Below are 15050 nucleotides of genomic sequence, written 5' to 3' on the forward strand. Positions count from 1 at the left end.
TTTAGGTCAATGTATACTCAATGTATTAAATAGATTTATCTCAGAAATATAACTGTGTGCCAGTTACTTTCAAACTTTCAACACAATAAATCTGAAATATTAATAATCCCCTCCTAAATTTAATAAGAAACATCTTAAAATCTGTGAAGAAGGCCTCAGTAGTCTAATTATGAGAATGCTCACACGGAATTAGAGATCTAATTTCAATGTTTGGCCAAGGCAATAAATTTTTTTACAGGTTAAATATTTCTTATTAAACTCAGGATTATTAAAATTTCAGATTAATTGTACTGAAAATCCAAAAGTAATCAGCGCGCAGTCATATTTCTGAGATAAATTTATTTAAAAAATACATATATACACACATATTAATAAATATACTATCTTGTTTCTAAATCTTGTTATTGTTTCTATTCTATATACTTACTGTGAGTCTATATTGGTGCAAAAAGGTTGATTAACTACACCCAGAACTGGTACTCCAGTACTTTTTTTGTAGACTCCAATTAAGACAGTAACACAACGTAACCCACTCAAATATAAACCGGTCTGTTCATCTACTGTCTCCATTGCACTTATGTAATCTGCTGTTGAATCTACAAAAGTTCCACGAATTGCTCCACAGGCATGCATTTTATCAAACTATAAAACAAACAAAAATTCTTACAAGTGTTGTGTCTCAGTTTACAGGCCAATTATGATTCTTAACAAGAGAGACATAGCTTTATGTTTTACCATAATACTGTCCAACTTTTGTCTTTTTTTCAGTCTTGTCCTGAATTAATGTAAATTTAAATCTAATATCAATTGAATGTAATAATCTAGAATTACTGTTCTTACTTGTATACTTACCAATTGGATCTATCCAAATACCAAGGTCTTCTATATTGACATCAAAATCATTGGGAATATCTAATGTGATTGGCACATCTGAAAGCTGAACGTCTTTATGGACTTCGGCAGCAAGCAACTCTGCTGCCACAGCATCATTGCCCATAACTTTTGTCAGTAGCTGTGTCGTATCTTTGCTACATGAACAGATCTCAACAATAATAGATTCTCCCAAGGTATTGCTGAATACATTGGTTTCCTCACCTTGTACTATCTTGGCCAACTCTGGAAACTGTTTATGACAATAAATTAAAAGTTTTACATTGGAAATAAGTTGATATTAAGATATTTTTCCAGCATTTTGTACTTCCATATTTAAGATACTTTTATACTCACTTCAATTTCTATGTCATGTCTGATAGTTTCTTGAATAAGAACGTCAGCTAACGTTTTGAAATCTTGAAAAAAACGAGGGTTTTTCTCTTCTAAAGATTTTTCTTGTACTAACAATTGAAAAAGAGCTTCCTTTTGTCGACAAATTCTAGCAATATTTGCTGCCTTCTCTGACGCTTGTAAAAGAACTTTTAACAATTTGCTGCCGTTTCTCATTTTCTTTTTTTCTAAAGACACAGTATGTTTGCTAAAAAAAATAAAAATTATTTTTATATCATTATCGTACACATGTATTAAAAAATAAAAAATATACTTTGTGTCATAAGAAATCTTACAAGCTCTATTGGACATGTATGTATGCGTAAAAATCAAAGATATTGATTTTCTCTATAAATATAGCATAAGCACAATGTTCTTTGTGCACAATGAACAATATCATTACTTCAAAATAGCACCACTCAAAACATTAATAATTTCATTCTATTACAAAAAGGTAATCGCGGCTGCAGAAAAAAATATCAAAACAGTTATGAATGCGGATGTATTTTATAAGGCGGCGATTAAAATTTTTAATTACAACAGAGAAAATTGCACAAATATAAAAGTACTCTTCCGTAAATATTCGCAAATGAGAAAATTGCATAGAAATCTTTTTAAGGGTTATTCCGAATTACGCATTAAGTGCATAAGATATCATTTTATCCTGTTTTATTCTTCAGTGAACGAGGACAAATGATGCATCATGCGCCTTGTGCGTAATTCGGAACGCATCCTAAAAAAATTATGTATACAGCCAAATAAGTTTAGTAAGATGAAATAATAAGTAATAAATATTTACCTAAAAGTTCAGTATAAATGACCGACGCGTGAAAAAAAGATTTATATACAGCGTGTAGAGTGAAGGCCTTAAGCTAATATGGCTTATAATGCTAATATCAGCATTAATTGACATTAGGTGACTAGTGACAGCCGGAGACACCAGAGAGAAACCTGAAAGAGGATATGAGGGCCTTTTTGTAACCGCAAAATACTTGTGCACTACCGCCCTCTGAAGAAGTAGATGTCAACTACATAACATCCATTTTTTTTGCGATGCTCCTGATGGAAATAAATCGTTGAAATAATTAAAATCTATTTAAATTAATTGAGATTTCAACGATTTCAATAATTTATTTTCATCAGGAGCACCGCAAAAAGTGGATATTGTTACGTAGTTAATTTCTTCAGAGGGCAGTAATGCGCGGAAGCATTTTGCGGCTACAGGAAAAATAAAGCTCTAAGGCCTGATTATTCCTTTTAGTAAATTTTACCTGTTAGGTAAATCTGTCAATCCACGCATGTGATTGCCTAATTTTGCTACTTACCCAACAAATAAAATTTATCAAAAGATGGAACAACCGGCCCTAAATATATCGGGTGCTCAAAGTAACGTAAGGTTGCATTTTCATGCTGACGCTCAACACTCGTTTCGAGCGTCAAAACAGGTCACGTGATCAAAATTGACGAATACCCTGCATCAGCGTGCCGCCACATGCGGCGTAATCTGTGTAAGCATAACTTGCGTATTCTAGTAATTACTAAATAGAATATACGTTACGCCACTCTGAAGACTAGCATTCATATAGGACGTATTTCGCGGAAGATTAAAGAAATGCGATCAATTGCTGATTAGAATTTCTGTTATACACTCTAACAGAAATGCTAAACGAATTTACGATTGGTTTTCGTAACTTACGCATCTCGAAACGTACGCCTTATGGGGAATCGGTACCTTTCCATCGCGTACATATGAGCGGATGATTGAATGAATTATTAAAATCGAAAAGTTTTATGAGATTACTCTTAAACTTATTCGACGCGTTTTTGCATTAAACGAAAGAATTTGGCAAAAAAAAGCGTTTCTCTGTCCTATAATCTGAAATATTAGCGTTAAAGTGGATGACTATGGAAGTTAGAAAATCTGTCACAAAAGCAAAATGAGATCTATAATTGTACTGTTATAAAATCGAAACCCATATGTATTTTTTCAGACAGAATAAGTTCAAATAAACCAGAAATTGGATTCGACGCATGATTGGATTCCATCATGTTTCGGCGTAACAACAAAATAGCGTAAAAAGCATAAAGTGACTAGACAGAAACTGATGTTCAAGTGAAATGATATGATTGGTCGGCACAAGTTATGCTTGTCGGCGTAAGTTACGCCGCTTGTGACGACATCCTTAGGCCATGAGGTGTATTTTTCGAGATGCGTAAGTTACGAAAACCAATCATAAATTCGTTTAGCATGTATTTCTGTTAGAGTGTACAGAAATTCTAATCAGCAATTGCATTTCTCTAATCTTCCGCGAAATATATCCTATGTGATTACCAGTCTTCAGACTGGAGTAACGTATATTCTATCTAGTAATTACTAGAATATGTAGGTTACGCTTACGCAAATTACGCCGCATGTGACGGCACCCTCAATTTTGATCACGTAACCTGTTTTGACGCTGAAAATGAGCGTCAAGCAGCGGAAACAGCAACCAATTAGCTAGGCTATACGGGCAGTGGTGTAAAAAAAAATATTTTTTACGCTACTGTAAAAATCGCCTCGTTGATTAGTTGTTGCTTCCGCTGCTTGACGCTTGCATGTGGATGCACCTTTACGATACCTTTATGGATAGTCTTCCTTAATTCCACAATTCATAATCGGAGAGAATCCGCCATTTGCGATTGTTCGCTGCGTTCGTTTGCATTTCGTTTCGCTTGATGTGATCTTTCTTGTCAACTTTTCTTCATATCACACGTAGTGTCATCGGTTTGGTAAGAAAACTTTAAAAAAAAAATTTTACCGTAACATGAATTAGTATCTCGGTAAATCGGAGCTTGTTTATCGATTCCTTCACTGAGTATCGTGTATGCGAAAATCCGTTTCCACGATCGATCGTATTTTAGAATTGCTTCGGTCAGACATTTATTATCCGCCACGTCGTTTCGCGAGGCTTTGGTACAAAATAAGATGTGTTCCTTTTTGCGGTTATAGCATTTATAAGCATCATTTGTCTTTGTTGTAATATTTCATAGCAAGAATGAACTGTTTACAGCGTGTGAGCGTTAAAACGGAACGCACTCGTAGTACATGTGTCTTGTATTTTTTATATTATGAGATTTTTCTATTTGTGTGTAATAATAATTTATAGAACAAATTTTATTTTTACACGCAGCACACGTGTGCATACACAACGCGCGCGCACATATATATGTATATGTAATATATATATATATATACATGTATACATATGTATACATGTGTGTATAGTGATGTGATATTTTATTGTTGCTTTGGAGAACAGATTTTATTTTAGAATTTCGCTTCTATTAATTTTTCATTATTATGTTAACAAGATGTATGCACGCAGAGTATATCTATTTATTATTAAAATTTAATCATTGAAAAATCCATATAACATAATTATTACAATAATTATCATTTTTGTAAAAAAGAGAAAGAAAAAGAAAATAAAAAATAAAAGACTAAATTTTTCAAAAATCATTGCAGAATATCCTGCATAGATTGGCTGCTTTTTGAATAAGGATATATTCAAGATTAATATGTTATTTTTAAATGTTGGTCAGCATTAGGAGCACAATGGCATATAATCGTGGAGTGAAAAGAGATTCCTTTAATCGAGGGACTTTCAATCGGGGTGTTAGCGGAGGCGGTGGTAACAGAGTTGGCAATAACAGTGGCATGGGAAGTAACATGGGCGGAGGACTAAGTGGGAGTGGTGGTATGGGTGGAATGAATCCCTGGGAGGGTGGCATGATGCCTGGCAGAGGCATCCTGCCTACACCCAACAACAATCTTTCCTTGGCATCGCCGCAGGCACAACTAGCAATCGCCAGCAACCTCCTTACAAATTTACTCCGTAGTCAGCAAGAGGCGCAGCCACAGGTAAGAGAATCGTTTCCACTTAATAATTCAGTTTTCATGCCCAGTAGCAGAACTCTTTAATATCTTATCGGCAATTGTTGCTATCGTTAATTAACAACAGTCAATGAAAGCCATGCTTTTTTCCAGGATCCTTGTCATTGGCTATCGCTAGTTAACAATAGCGACGATCGCCAATAAGACGTTAGAGAATCCTAGTGGACTCATTTAACTGAACTCATTTAACTCATTTATTTTAAAGCAGGTACCATCTCTTATGAGCTTGGGAAATAATTATTCTGGACCTGGACCAAATTATCCCACTCAGCAGAATTATTCCTCCGGACGGTTTGGATCTAACGATCGACCGGCACGGCATCCCATGAAGAATCAACGTCCTCAGCCATACAACAAGGTAAGAAATTTTGATTATAGAATATGTCACTTTTTTTTACAAACCAAGGTAATCTTTAAAACAATTCTTTTGACACCTGCTTACGATTTTCTTCTGTATCGTAAACAGGAGTTATAAAATGACAATCTGTAGTCCACGCTTTTTCGCATGGACACAAACTGTCTTTAACTATTCCGAACGTTATAAATTCCCTTTCTTAAACCAATCGATTATATAGGATATATCGCTCACTCAATTAGACACGGCTGGCGAAATCACTAAGATATAATAATTCTTGTTGATGGATCAGCTTTGTCTGAAACGGCTTCTAAATATCATCCATAAAAATATTTCATTAAAAGAGCACTGTTGAAAAACGTGTTGATTTCAGAATGTAAATCTCAATTTACTACTGGAAGTTCACTGAAGCAGGTTTTTGCAGGACTGAATTTGTATATTGCCTCACATTACAATCTGTGTAACCAAAGTCTTCTGTCCACTAATGTGATATTAAAATCAATGTGGTTGCACTTTATTCAAAATACTACCACTTGTATACACGAGTTGCATTTTTCACTTGATTTCTTCACGTTTATTAGCATTCACCAAGTATTTTTAGTGGTAAAAAATCACGTCTACTTTTCATAATTATGATCGTATCTTATGATCATTGCGATCGCGCCTGTATATATACAATGCGTTTTCAACTTGAAATCGGGATGCACTCTACAGTTTTCTCCTTTTCCTTCCATACTTGGTGTGGAAATGGAAGAAAGAGCTTCGGTATTTTACCAGCTCCGTCCTGTTTCCATTTATCGATTGTAGAACTGTTCTCTACCTCAAATCTCAAAGTGGTTTCTAGAACCAGTATCTCGATTTGAGAAGACTCACAGTTACGTCAGATACTTCTCATGATGCTTTTGGTCGTTTGACCTCTACTACTTAACTAGATGGGCAATCGAGCCCGAGATGGCCCCGCTGGGCGACGTGGCCCATCCGCACAACAATCTCGTGCACCCCAGTCTGGCAGTCAACGTATGAACGGAAACCAAATACAACATCGCAACGATAAATCTTCTAAACCAATTCCTGCCTCTAAACAAAATCAGACTGCCAAAAAGGAACAGCAGGATGTTAAGACCTCTGATAGCGAAAAAGCAGAACCGCCTGTTCCGAAAAGGTAAGCTCCCGATTACCTGTGATTGGTATAGTTTCTTCAAATTTCAGTAAGTCTTCAGTCTCTCCAGATTATTTGCCTAAATACATATATACATATACATATATTTTATATACGTTTCTTAATATTAGCTACATATGTTTTTGTATTAGTCTCAGAAAAAAATTTTTCTCTTTTATCTATATCTTTCTTTTTATATATTTATCCTATACCGTCAATGCAATTCAACTTATATTTCACAGACATTGGTCAGAGTGCAATGAAATTTTGCTGTTGCTTTTCGTAATTTCTTCTCCCTGTACATACATCAAAATGTATTTTGACGTATATTGTTCCAATCGGTGATAATATACTTTAGATTCTAATAAGATGTATGTATTACATCTTTTTATACACTTCTATATCGGTATAATTTTTTTATTCGTAAAGGGATTTTATATGAATCGAGATAAATATTTTGACTTACAAAACTATATAATTAAATTTATATAATTAGAAGTTAAAGTTTTCATAACAAGTTTAATACTTAGTTGTTTAAATTGATTACAAAACTTTTCTTGGAACATAAATTTTATCTTAGATTATTTATAATGTAAACAGCAGTGATGCAGATGAGTCTGAAGATAAGAAGCGCGATTGGAAGGATGAGAAAAACACGGAAGAAGTGAAAATTGAAAAAATGGAAGATGAAAAAATGGACGATAGCGAGAAAAACGTGGAGAAGTCGGCTGAAGATTCTACGAAAGAAGCAAAGGATACGTCTGAGAAAATTGAAAAAGAGAACATGAAAACGACTGGCAAGAAATCGGAAGTTAGACACGCTGAAAGTCGTTACTCCGAAGTTCCGATGAATCATATGTTTTGTCATATTTGCAATAAGCATATGTGGGATGGATTTGTATGCATCATCGATGAAATTACCAAATCTTCTATGTAATCGCCGAGAATTCATTAATTTTTATATTTTTTTACAGTCCTTCGAAAATCATTTACGCGGACGTGCGCATCAACTGATGATGGAAAAGTTGGATGAATCGTACAAATTGAAAGTCGATTTGATGAGACACGAGCTACGAGTTGCCGAGGAACAACGTGAGCTTAGCTTGAACAACTCGAAACGACGCGGCAAAAAAGTAAGAATTATATCTCCTAGAAGAGTTAAAAATATATGTATATACAGATTTAATAGTAAGAGTATTTGTATTTATTTATAATTTCTTGATTATAAAAGGTCTCTGTAGATTTCAATGTGAGAGAATATTGTACGATGTGCGATCTGAACTTTTATGGAACCTTATCTACACATAGGAAGAGCGAAAAGCATCAACAATTGAAAACATTCTTGCATCCTCGATGCTTTCCTTGTTTAAAAGAATTTCCGTCTCGCATAGAATATGACGAGCACTGTTTAACACCGGCTCATATGAAGAATGCCGTTCAATGCGAGGAACAACGGAAAAATAAAAAGAAAGGTAGTGAAGAAAATGAATGAAAGAAAACGTTTGCGAATTAATATTTCGAAGAGAATTTGTAATTGATAAAAATTGTTTGTAGAAAAACTGGCAAAGGGAGAGGCCGAGGTTCGTACTGCAGAAGACGAGGAGAAAGATGTATGTCATGACTCAAAGAACGAAAAAGAAGAGGATTCAGGAGAACAAGAATACATCACAGATATTATAGAAAATTTAACTGAGAAGAAACTCAAGATACCGTCTTACAAATATTGCCGTCAAAATCATATCTTTATTGGTATGGATTATATAAAATTGGAAAAATATAATTGTAATGTACATGAAGTAAAAAAAGTAAATATACGCGCATTTCTTTTGTATTAATTTTACAAGAAATTATATTTACACAGGTAAATCTATGGTCAAGGAAGTCCAAGGATTTTATTGCGAGCGTTGCCGAAGGTTCATGCTCTTAGCTGAAGATATGAACGCTCATCTACGCAGCATCACGCACTATCGGAATTTTGTGGCAGAAGTAAAGTCATTAACATTGAACGTGCCAGCTACAGAGCCGAAAGAGATTGAACAAACTGACGTAATTATATCTCGTAAAAATAAAGAAAACTTGTTTTCAAAATCTTATAAAATTCTTGTATTGTGTTTACAGAATGATGAGAAAAATGTTGAAGTTCAGGAGGAATGTGATGTACATTGGAAACGTCGCAAGATTAGTCATGATGAAAATGATGATAATGACAAGCCGAAGGAACAGCAAGAGAATAATGCTGATAATGTAAATGTGACACCGAAAAGATCGGACGGAGAGGAAAAGTATGATCCATTGGAAGCCGATGCTGCCGAATCGGAGGAGGAGGAAAATCGCGAAGCGGAAGAGAATACGAAAGAGACCGCTGTGGAAAACGTTACTAATACACAGGATGTAAAACCTTCAGTTGACGAAGTGTGGGCAGATATGGATAATGACAATGATATTGAAATGGGTAACCTGATCGATGAGGCGGATGAAAAAGAACATGCCGAACCTGAAAAATCTGTACCGAAGATAGAACGAAATCATAGTCCTCAAATGAAACAACCTAGAGGTCGCGGATTCGTACGCGGTCGCGGTGGTCCGCGTGCCAGGAGATCCCGGCGATAAGATAATGCCGCGATTTATGGAAATATGAAAGTAAACGTGAAAAAATAACGTTGACATAAGAAAAATTTAATTCCGTATCTCATATTCATTCGAATAAGTTTTAATGAATAGAACACGTTTTTATCATCGAAGCGTGGGATATTAATATACATATTAATATTGCACATTATATTAACATTAACATTATAACAGAACATATACCCTTGGTCAAAATATCAGGCACCTATATTCTTGTTATTAATCAGAAATTATATTGTTTGCTGCAGCGTCGGCCGATCGATGTCGATTGAAGACTTTTTAAGTTCCAAATTAAAAATGTCGGTAATAGTGACATTTTTAATTCCATTCTTACATTATTATTCTATCTTACTCAAATGCATATATCTGTCTTTATTTAACATATTGCAACGTTTTTTTGCAAGATCGAGTAACTACTAGTCACAATTACTGCTTTCTTTATTATTCCGAGTCTTCGCTAAGCATACACGTATGCATGAAATTTGCAGATCAATAAAAATCTTTTTTTAAGCTTTTAATCTTAGTTTTATAAACACAATATTGTTCGTTCACATAATCGAACGAATGATGCAATGTTATTTTGTCCAAAGGACCCATAAAACTGTTGTATTAAGATTGTAACGTCTACGTGACAGCTCTAGGAGTTGAAAAATAAGTAAGCTTTTAACTTTTTTCGATTTTAGATTAAAGTATACACCATCTTCTAATTTTGTGTCTACTTTAACCCTGTAAAAGGATTTTGTATTCCATTCAGTCAATTCGGAGATTTTTTTATACGACTGTAATGTCTCGATAATTTGACCACTCCAGGTACCCTATTCTGTAAATTAAAACAGTAACGACATTGTTGCGTAGCTTTTTATACTATAAAATATCTGCGCAACGATGTCGTTACTGTCTATAATAATGCTATATGATTAGTGTCCGCTATTTAAGAAACACCCTGTATATGTATATATGTACATCATACATACATAAAAATTTTCACGATTCTACTCTAAGATTAGATAATCGCTATCCTGAGTTCATATTCTGTAACTCGTTAAGACAGTAACTTTTTATACTATAAAATACGCTGTCGTTAACGAGTTACAGAATACGAACTCAAGGTAGCGATCATCTAATCTTAGAGTAGAATCGTGAAAATTTTTATGTATATACGTATGTATGTATGTATGATGTAGACACATATAGAGGGTGTTTTTTAAATAGCGGACACTAATCATATAGCATTATTCCTAATTAAAAATTGAGCCGAAAAGTCTTCCACAATTTTGCAATTTTCACAATGGTTGACGAAATATTAATTTCTAAATATTGCGAATAAGCGCGTATCCGGCTGCCCAATCATTATCATGAAAATTGTAAAATTGTAGAGGACTTTTTGATTCAATTTGTTATCAGGAATAGCATTATGTGATTCGGCAATCTTTAGAAATTAATATTTCATCAATCATATATATATATATATATTTACAAATGGCATGCAAGAAACTTCAACATGTCATTCATCGCTTGTGATGTCAGATTGACTGTGGCCACAGTAGCTATTCGAACAGTACATTTTCGCTTTAGGCAAAAAGCTACATTATCGCTATCCAAAGGCATCCTCTTAAGCTCTCGAGTGGCTGCTGTGACCACATTGAATCTGACATCATAAGTGAAGAATGGTATGTTGAAATTTTTTGTATGCCATTTATAAATAAAGAGAATTTGGGTAAAAAAAAAGAAAATAAGATTGTTTTAAAACACTTTATGAGCCGTCCTTCTCCCTTACAATCAGTAAATAGTCGTAAAAGGCACGTAAAGTGAAAATGGGCTACGCATGTGCATTAAGAGTTTATTTAAACAACAAATGACATAAATCAATTTTTGAACTTGAACTTTATATAATGGTTAATAAAGTGCCTAATATTTTTGACCAAGATTGTACATGATAATTGATGGTAATTCAGAGCAAACAAGCTAATGTGTTTTATCGTTATTTTGACGTTAAAAATGTCACTTTGACATCAGTGACGATAGATAGCTTGTTTGCTAGGAAATTCTTAATTATAAGTTCATAACTATAAACAACTTAGGGAGCGTTTACATTGACTGTAACCGTTATGATGTAAGAATATAAGGTGTACCATTGCACATAATGGCGATATCATTCAAATTTTAATCTCTATGCATTTCCCTGCGTATAATAGCGCTGGTATATTAGAATAGCCAATCAAATTTTGGCCTCAAATTCACTCTCCTACTACGCATCCCCGGAAATAATACACCTTGTCTTATATCATAACTAACCGTATGTTGTATAAAAATTGGCCAATCACCTTCGAGTATTCCCTTCTTACAGTTGAATGAGAGGGGAATACTTGATCGTGATTAGTTGATTCTTACGGTTACGGCCAATATAAACGCTCCCTTACTGCATGAGCACCATGGAGAGATTCAGAATTTTTTTTTTTTATATAAATGATGAGCTCTTCTCTTTAGCTACAATCATGATAACCTTTCTATTAGCGTATTCGATTTACTGCTTCAACCCGACTTTGAGTCAATGATCTGTTCTGTCTAGCTGCAAAAAAAGAACTGAATTGTGCAAGAAATGCAGCTAAAAAGAACAGATCATTGACTTGAAATCGGATCGAATCAGTAAATCGAATACGCTCTATATCATATTTTAAAATCATTGCTGACTATATACACACGTACAAACACAAATACACATACACACACAAATGATAAATATTATGTCACTAAATAATTAGAAGTTGTGTACATGATACCAAGAAAAAGGACGTTGTTTTAAATGTAAAAAAGAAACTCCATGGAATTCTAAACACAACTAATATGATATACGTAATCGAAATACATAATGTCAAATTTAGGTATTTGTCTCTTTGTTTTCCATACACAATATATATCCATAAGAATATTCTTATATCATTTATTAATATAAATGATAAAGGCTATACAAGAATTTCTAACCTTATTATGTTCCTAAACAAAATAAATGCATCCCCTTATTTAATTCGATTTAAAAGATCATTAATGATTTTTCATTGTAACATTTATATATTCAAGAGATACTGAAAATGATAATGTTATAAATTTTCAATTTTGTATTTTATTTTTAATTGTATGCATGAGTGTTATTATTTTTAATAAAAGAATAATGTTTCCATGTATGAAGAAACAGATCAATTGTGATCTCGTTATATGTAAAGATGAACATTTTGATGAAACAAAGATCTTTTTGTATCTATTTAAAAAATGTGCTACATTTTTGAAAAAATCGAAACATGAGATTATATTAAGATTTGAATGGTTAAAAAAAGAATTTATATGATTAGAGATAACAAATATAGGCAATATGAATACATACAATATTAGAAAATAAAGCGTAATCATATATGTACTGTATATGTAATATTCATATTAAAAGATTAGTTTATTAAGAGTTCAATAGAAACAATTATGTAATGTAATAATTCCTAATTTTAATCCTTAGAAAGATGAGTCGACAGAAATTCATCTACAGAGTCTGTATCCCATTTGTGTATATCGAGTACATCTTCAATTTTATTTTCTGCATCATACAACTTAATGATCGGATCTAAACCTCTTACATATTTTATGTTGAGATTCTTATACTTTTTTGGTCGGTCGCTTTTGATGAAAGCTAAAAGAAATGTAGTAGATATGGATTTATATTGAATTTGAAGTTAAATATTATATTACTTTTATCAGAAGTGGATTGTAGGATACCTTGTATTTGTGGATATTGTCCAAATTTGCACGTACATACTTCAAGGATAGCTTTGGGATAACGTTTTGATCCAGACAATTCATAATCATTATCTTTTAGACAACATTCCTTACATGTAGTACTAGAAATGAAAAAGGAGATACATTTATACTCTGGAGACTAATAATTTTTGATGGAATAGATTTTTACATACTAAATTTTTTCTAGATCAGATTCAGCAAAATGTTTGCAGGTCGAGCAGAGCACATTGGCTTTATTAAATCCCAACATCTTACAATCATCTGCCGAAAACTCTGCGACAGCAATGTCCATCTATAAAATTAATTATTAATATTTATTGATATGATTCCGACAAATTTCACAGTAATTTACTTTTTATTTATGATATATATGTATAAATTATGTTTTAAAATAAGAAAAATATGAGATACTTTGAAAATAAAATTCAGATACACGATCAGTTTGTTATGTACAAATACAAAGTTATATTTTCTATTACTTACTGTAATGATAAACAAAAATAAAACCGTATGTAATAAATGATTCATTTTGTCACCACATATGTTTAATTAAACAAAGAACTAATTTTATGTTATTTTTGTCATTAGAGAGGATCTTTATTATTATAAAGATAATGTTTAGTTCCACCAGCTAAAAAATCGATAAAATTATATCACTTCAATGCGTTTTTATCCGAAAAGAATCTATCTAAAAAAAGCGTTTCTTTGTTCGATAAAGCGAGATATTAATTCTAAAATTTTGCCACTATCAACCACTATCAGCTACTATTGAAGATATGGTGAAAGAACTTTCCTCTATCATAATTGAGGTTATAAAAGCTCATATCGATATAAGACCCTGTGCACAATAGCAGCTATAAGGAATTAGAAATAAGGTATAATGATTTTAACCTATCAGAAACCGTATATTCCGATGAATCCGATAGGAAAAATGCGATTGGATAAAAGCCGCAGCACAGACTTTTGCGTATGTATAGTGCATAAGCGAATCAACTAATCAGAATCTTTCCTTTCCTCTCATTTCAACAACTGCTATGCAAACAAAAATGCTATTAGAATATTTTAAATTTTCGGAAGTGCTTTGACCAAACATAGCAACATCGAGCAACACGTAGCAAACATGACGATAAAAATGCCGATCGGAATGTGTCGGAAACGATGACAGCCATATTGAATGTTAGTTTCTCATTTCCTATGTCAGCTATGAGAGCGCCACAAATGCTGATAACAGAAAAACCATGGTAGTTTGGTGGCCCTGACTTGAACGCGTCCATTGAATTGCAGAATGTATGCATGTCAGTTTGTGCCGGGTAAAATAAATCGCATATAATTGAATGTATTGATGTTTATCATTTTGTAATTGTATGTGTATATTAATAATAATAATAATATAAAATATAGAGAACAATTATGCATATCAAATGTGAATTTACATGAAATACATAATTTTAACTTAGGTTATGTTACATTTCGTACATTTACGAAAAGATGTTTAATAGAACTTTTATACAAATTAAAACGAAAAAAATAAGTTTGAAAAATTTAAATCAGGTATTATAGGAAATATTCTTCTGTATATAGATACTGAAATCAAGTTTATGTAAATATCAACATGGACGCGGATTTATATGATGAGTTTGGAAATTATATTGGTCCTGATCTGGCATCAGAAAGTGAAGATGAAAATGAGTATGGCAATGTTGGTGATGACACCGAGGATAGAGAACGATCGGATGAAGAAATGGAAGAAGATAAGGATGAGTCACGAGAACAAGTGGAACAAGGATCTTCTATGGCAGTAGTATTGCATGAAGATAAACGATATTATCCCAGTGCATTAGAGGTGTATGGACCTGAGGTATAATAAAGCTACTAATTAATTTTTATCATTTAAAAATGAATTATTGATATAATTCTTTTAGTATATA

The 15050-nt window shown here is 33.0% G+C and overlaps 4 protein-coding genes across 10 annotated transcripts in view; 2 read left to right on the forward strand and 2 right to left on the reverse strand.

Moving 5' to 3' along the window:
* The window catches only part of LOC108748575 (inositol polyphosphate 1-phosphatase), a 3732-nt gene extending 1442 nt beyond the window's left edge, over window positions 1-2290 (reverse strand). The window contains exons 1-4 of the mRNA XM_018486819.1: window positions 2063-2290; window positions 1228-1471; window positions 853-1123; window positions 428-596 (exon numbers count right to left, since the gene is read on the reverse strand). Of these exons, the coding sequence (XP_018342321.1) occupies window positions 428-596; window positions 853-1123; window positions 1228-1440 (653 nt within the window). The 5' untranslated portion in view covers window positions 1441-1471; window positions 2063-2290. The remainder of the gene's footprint in view (window positions 1-427; window positions 597-852; window positions 1124-1227; window positions 1472-2062) is intronic.
* LOC108748572 (116 kDa U5 small nuclear ribonucleoprotein component) overlaps window positions 664-15050 on the forward strand; it is an 18870-nt gene continuing 4483 nt past the window's right edge. The window contains exons 1-2 of one of the 4 annotated variants that reach the window (XM_018486806.1): window positions 664-674; window positions 14704-14980. In XM_018486806.1, the coding sequence (XP_018342308.1) occupies window positions 14735-14980 (246 nt within the window). In that variant the 5' untranslated portion in view covers window positions 664-674; window positions 14704-14734. Of the gene's footprint in view, window positions 675-14349; window positions 14485-14703; window positions 14981-15050 lie in introns of those variants that run through there. The other 3 variants (XM_018486803.1, XM_018486804.1, XM_018486805.1) reach the window with 3 other exon arrangements.
* Window positions 3925-11932, forward strand: LOC108748573 (zinc finger protein on ecdysone puffs). Of its 4 annotated transcripts, none has more exons than XM_018486811.1 (10): window positions 3925-4032; window positions 4846-5164; window positions 5403-5555; window positions 6485-6714; window positions 7312-7609; window positions 7686-7844; window positions 7943-8183; window positions 8266-8460; window positions 8573-8757; window positions 8830-11932. In XM_018486811.1, exons 2-10 carry the CDS (start codon window positions 4859-4861, stop codon window positions 9319-9321), a joined length of 2259 nt encoding a protein of 752 aa, XP_018342313.1. In that variant the 5' UTR covers window positions 3925-4032; window positions 4846-4858; the 3' UTR covers window positions 9322-11932. The 4 variants fall into 4 exon arrangements, with proteins under 4 accessions (XP_018342313.1, XP_018342312.1, XP_018342310.1 ...); XM_018486810.1 differs by lacking the exon at window positions 3925-4032 and adding an exon at window positions 4061-4216 and having other exon boundaries at window positions 7315-7609; XM_018486808.1 differs by lacking the exon at window positions 3925-4032 and adding an exon at window positions 4062-4216.
* LOC108748576 (15 kDa selenoprotein) lies at window positions 12834-13954 on the reverse strand. Its single transcript, XM_018486820.1, has 4 exons — window positions 13606-13954; window positions 13296-13414; window positions 13102-13223; window positions 12834-13015 (listed from the first exon to the last, which is right to left on the reverse strand). Exons 1-4 carry the CDS (start codon window positions 13648-13650, stop codon window positions 12834-12836), a joined length of 468 nt encoding a protein of 155 aa, XP_018342322.1. The 5' UTR covers window positions 13651-13954.

The sequence above is a fragment of the Trachymyrmex septentrionalis genome, unplaced genomic scaffold (genome assembly GCF_001594115.1).
Source record: "Trachymyrmex septentrionalis isolate Tsep2-gDNA-1 unplaced genomic scaffold, Tsep1.0 scaffold232, whole genome shotgun sequence".
Lineage (NCBI taxonomy): Eukaryota > Metazoa > Arthropoda > Insecta > Hymenoptera > Formicidae > Trachymyrmex > Trachymyrmex septentrionalis.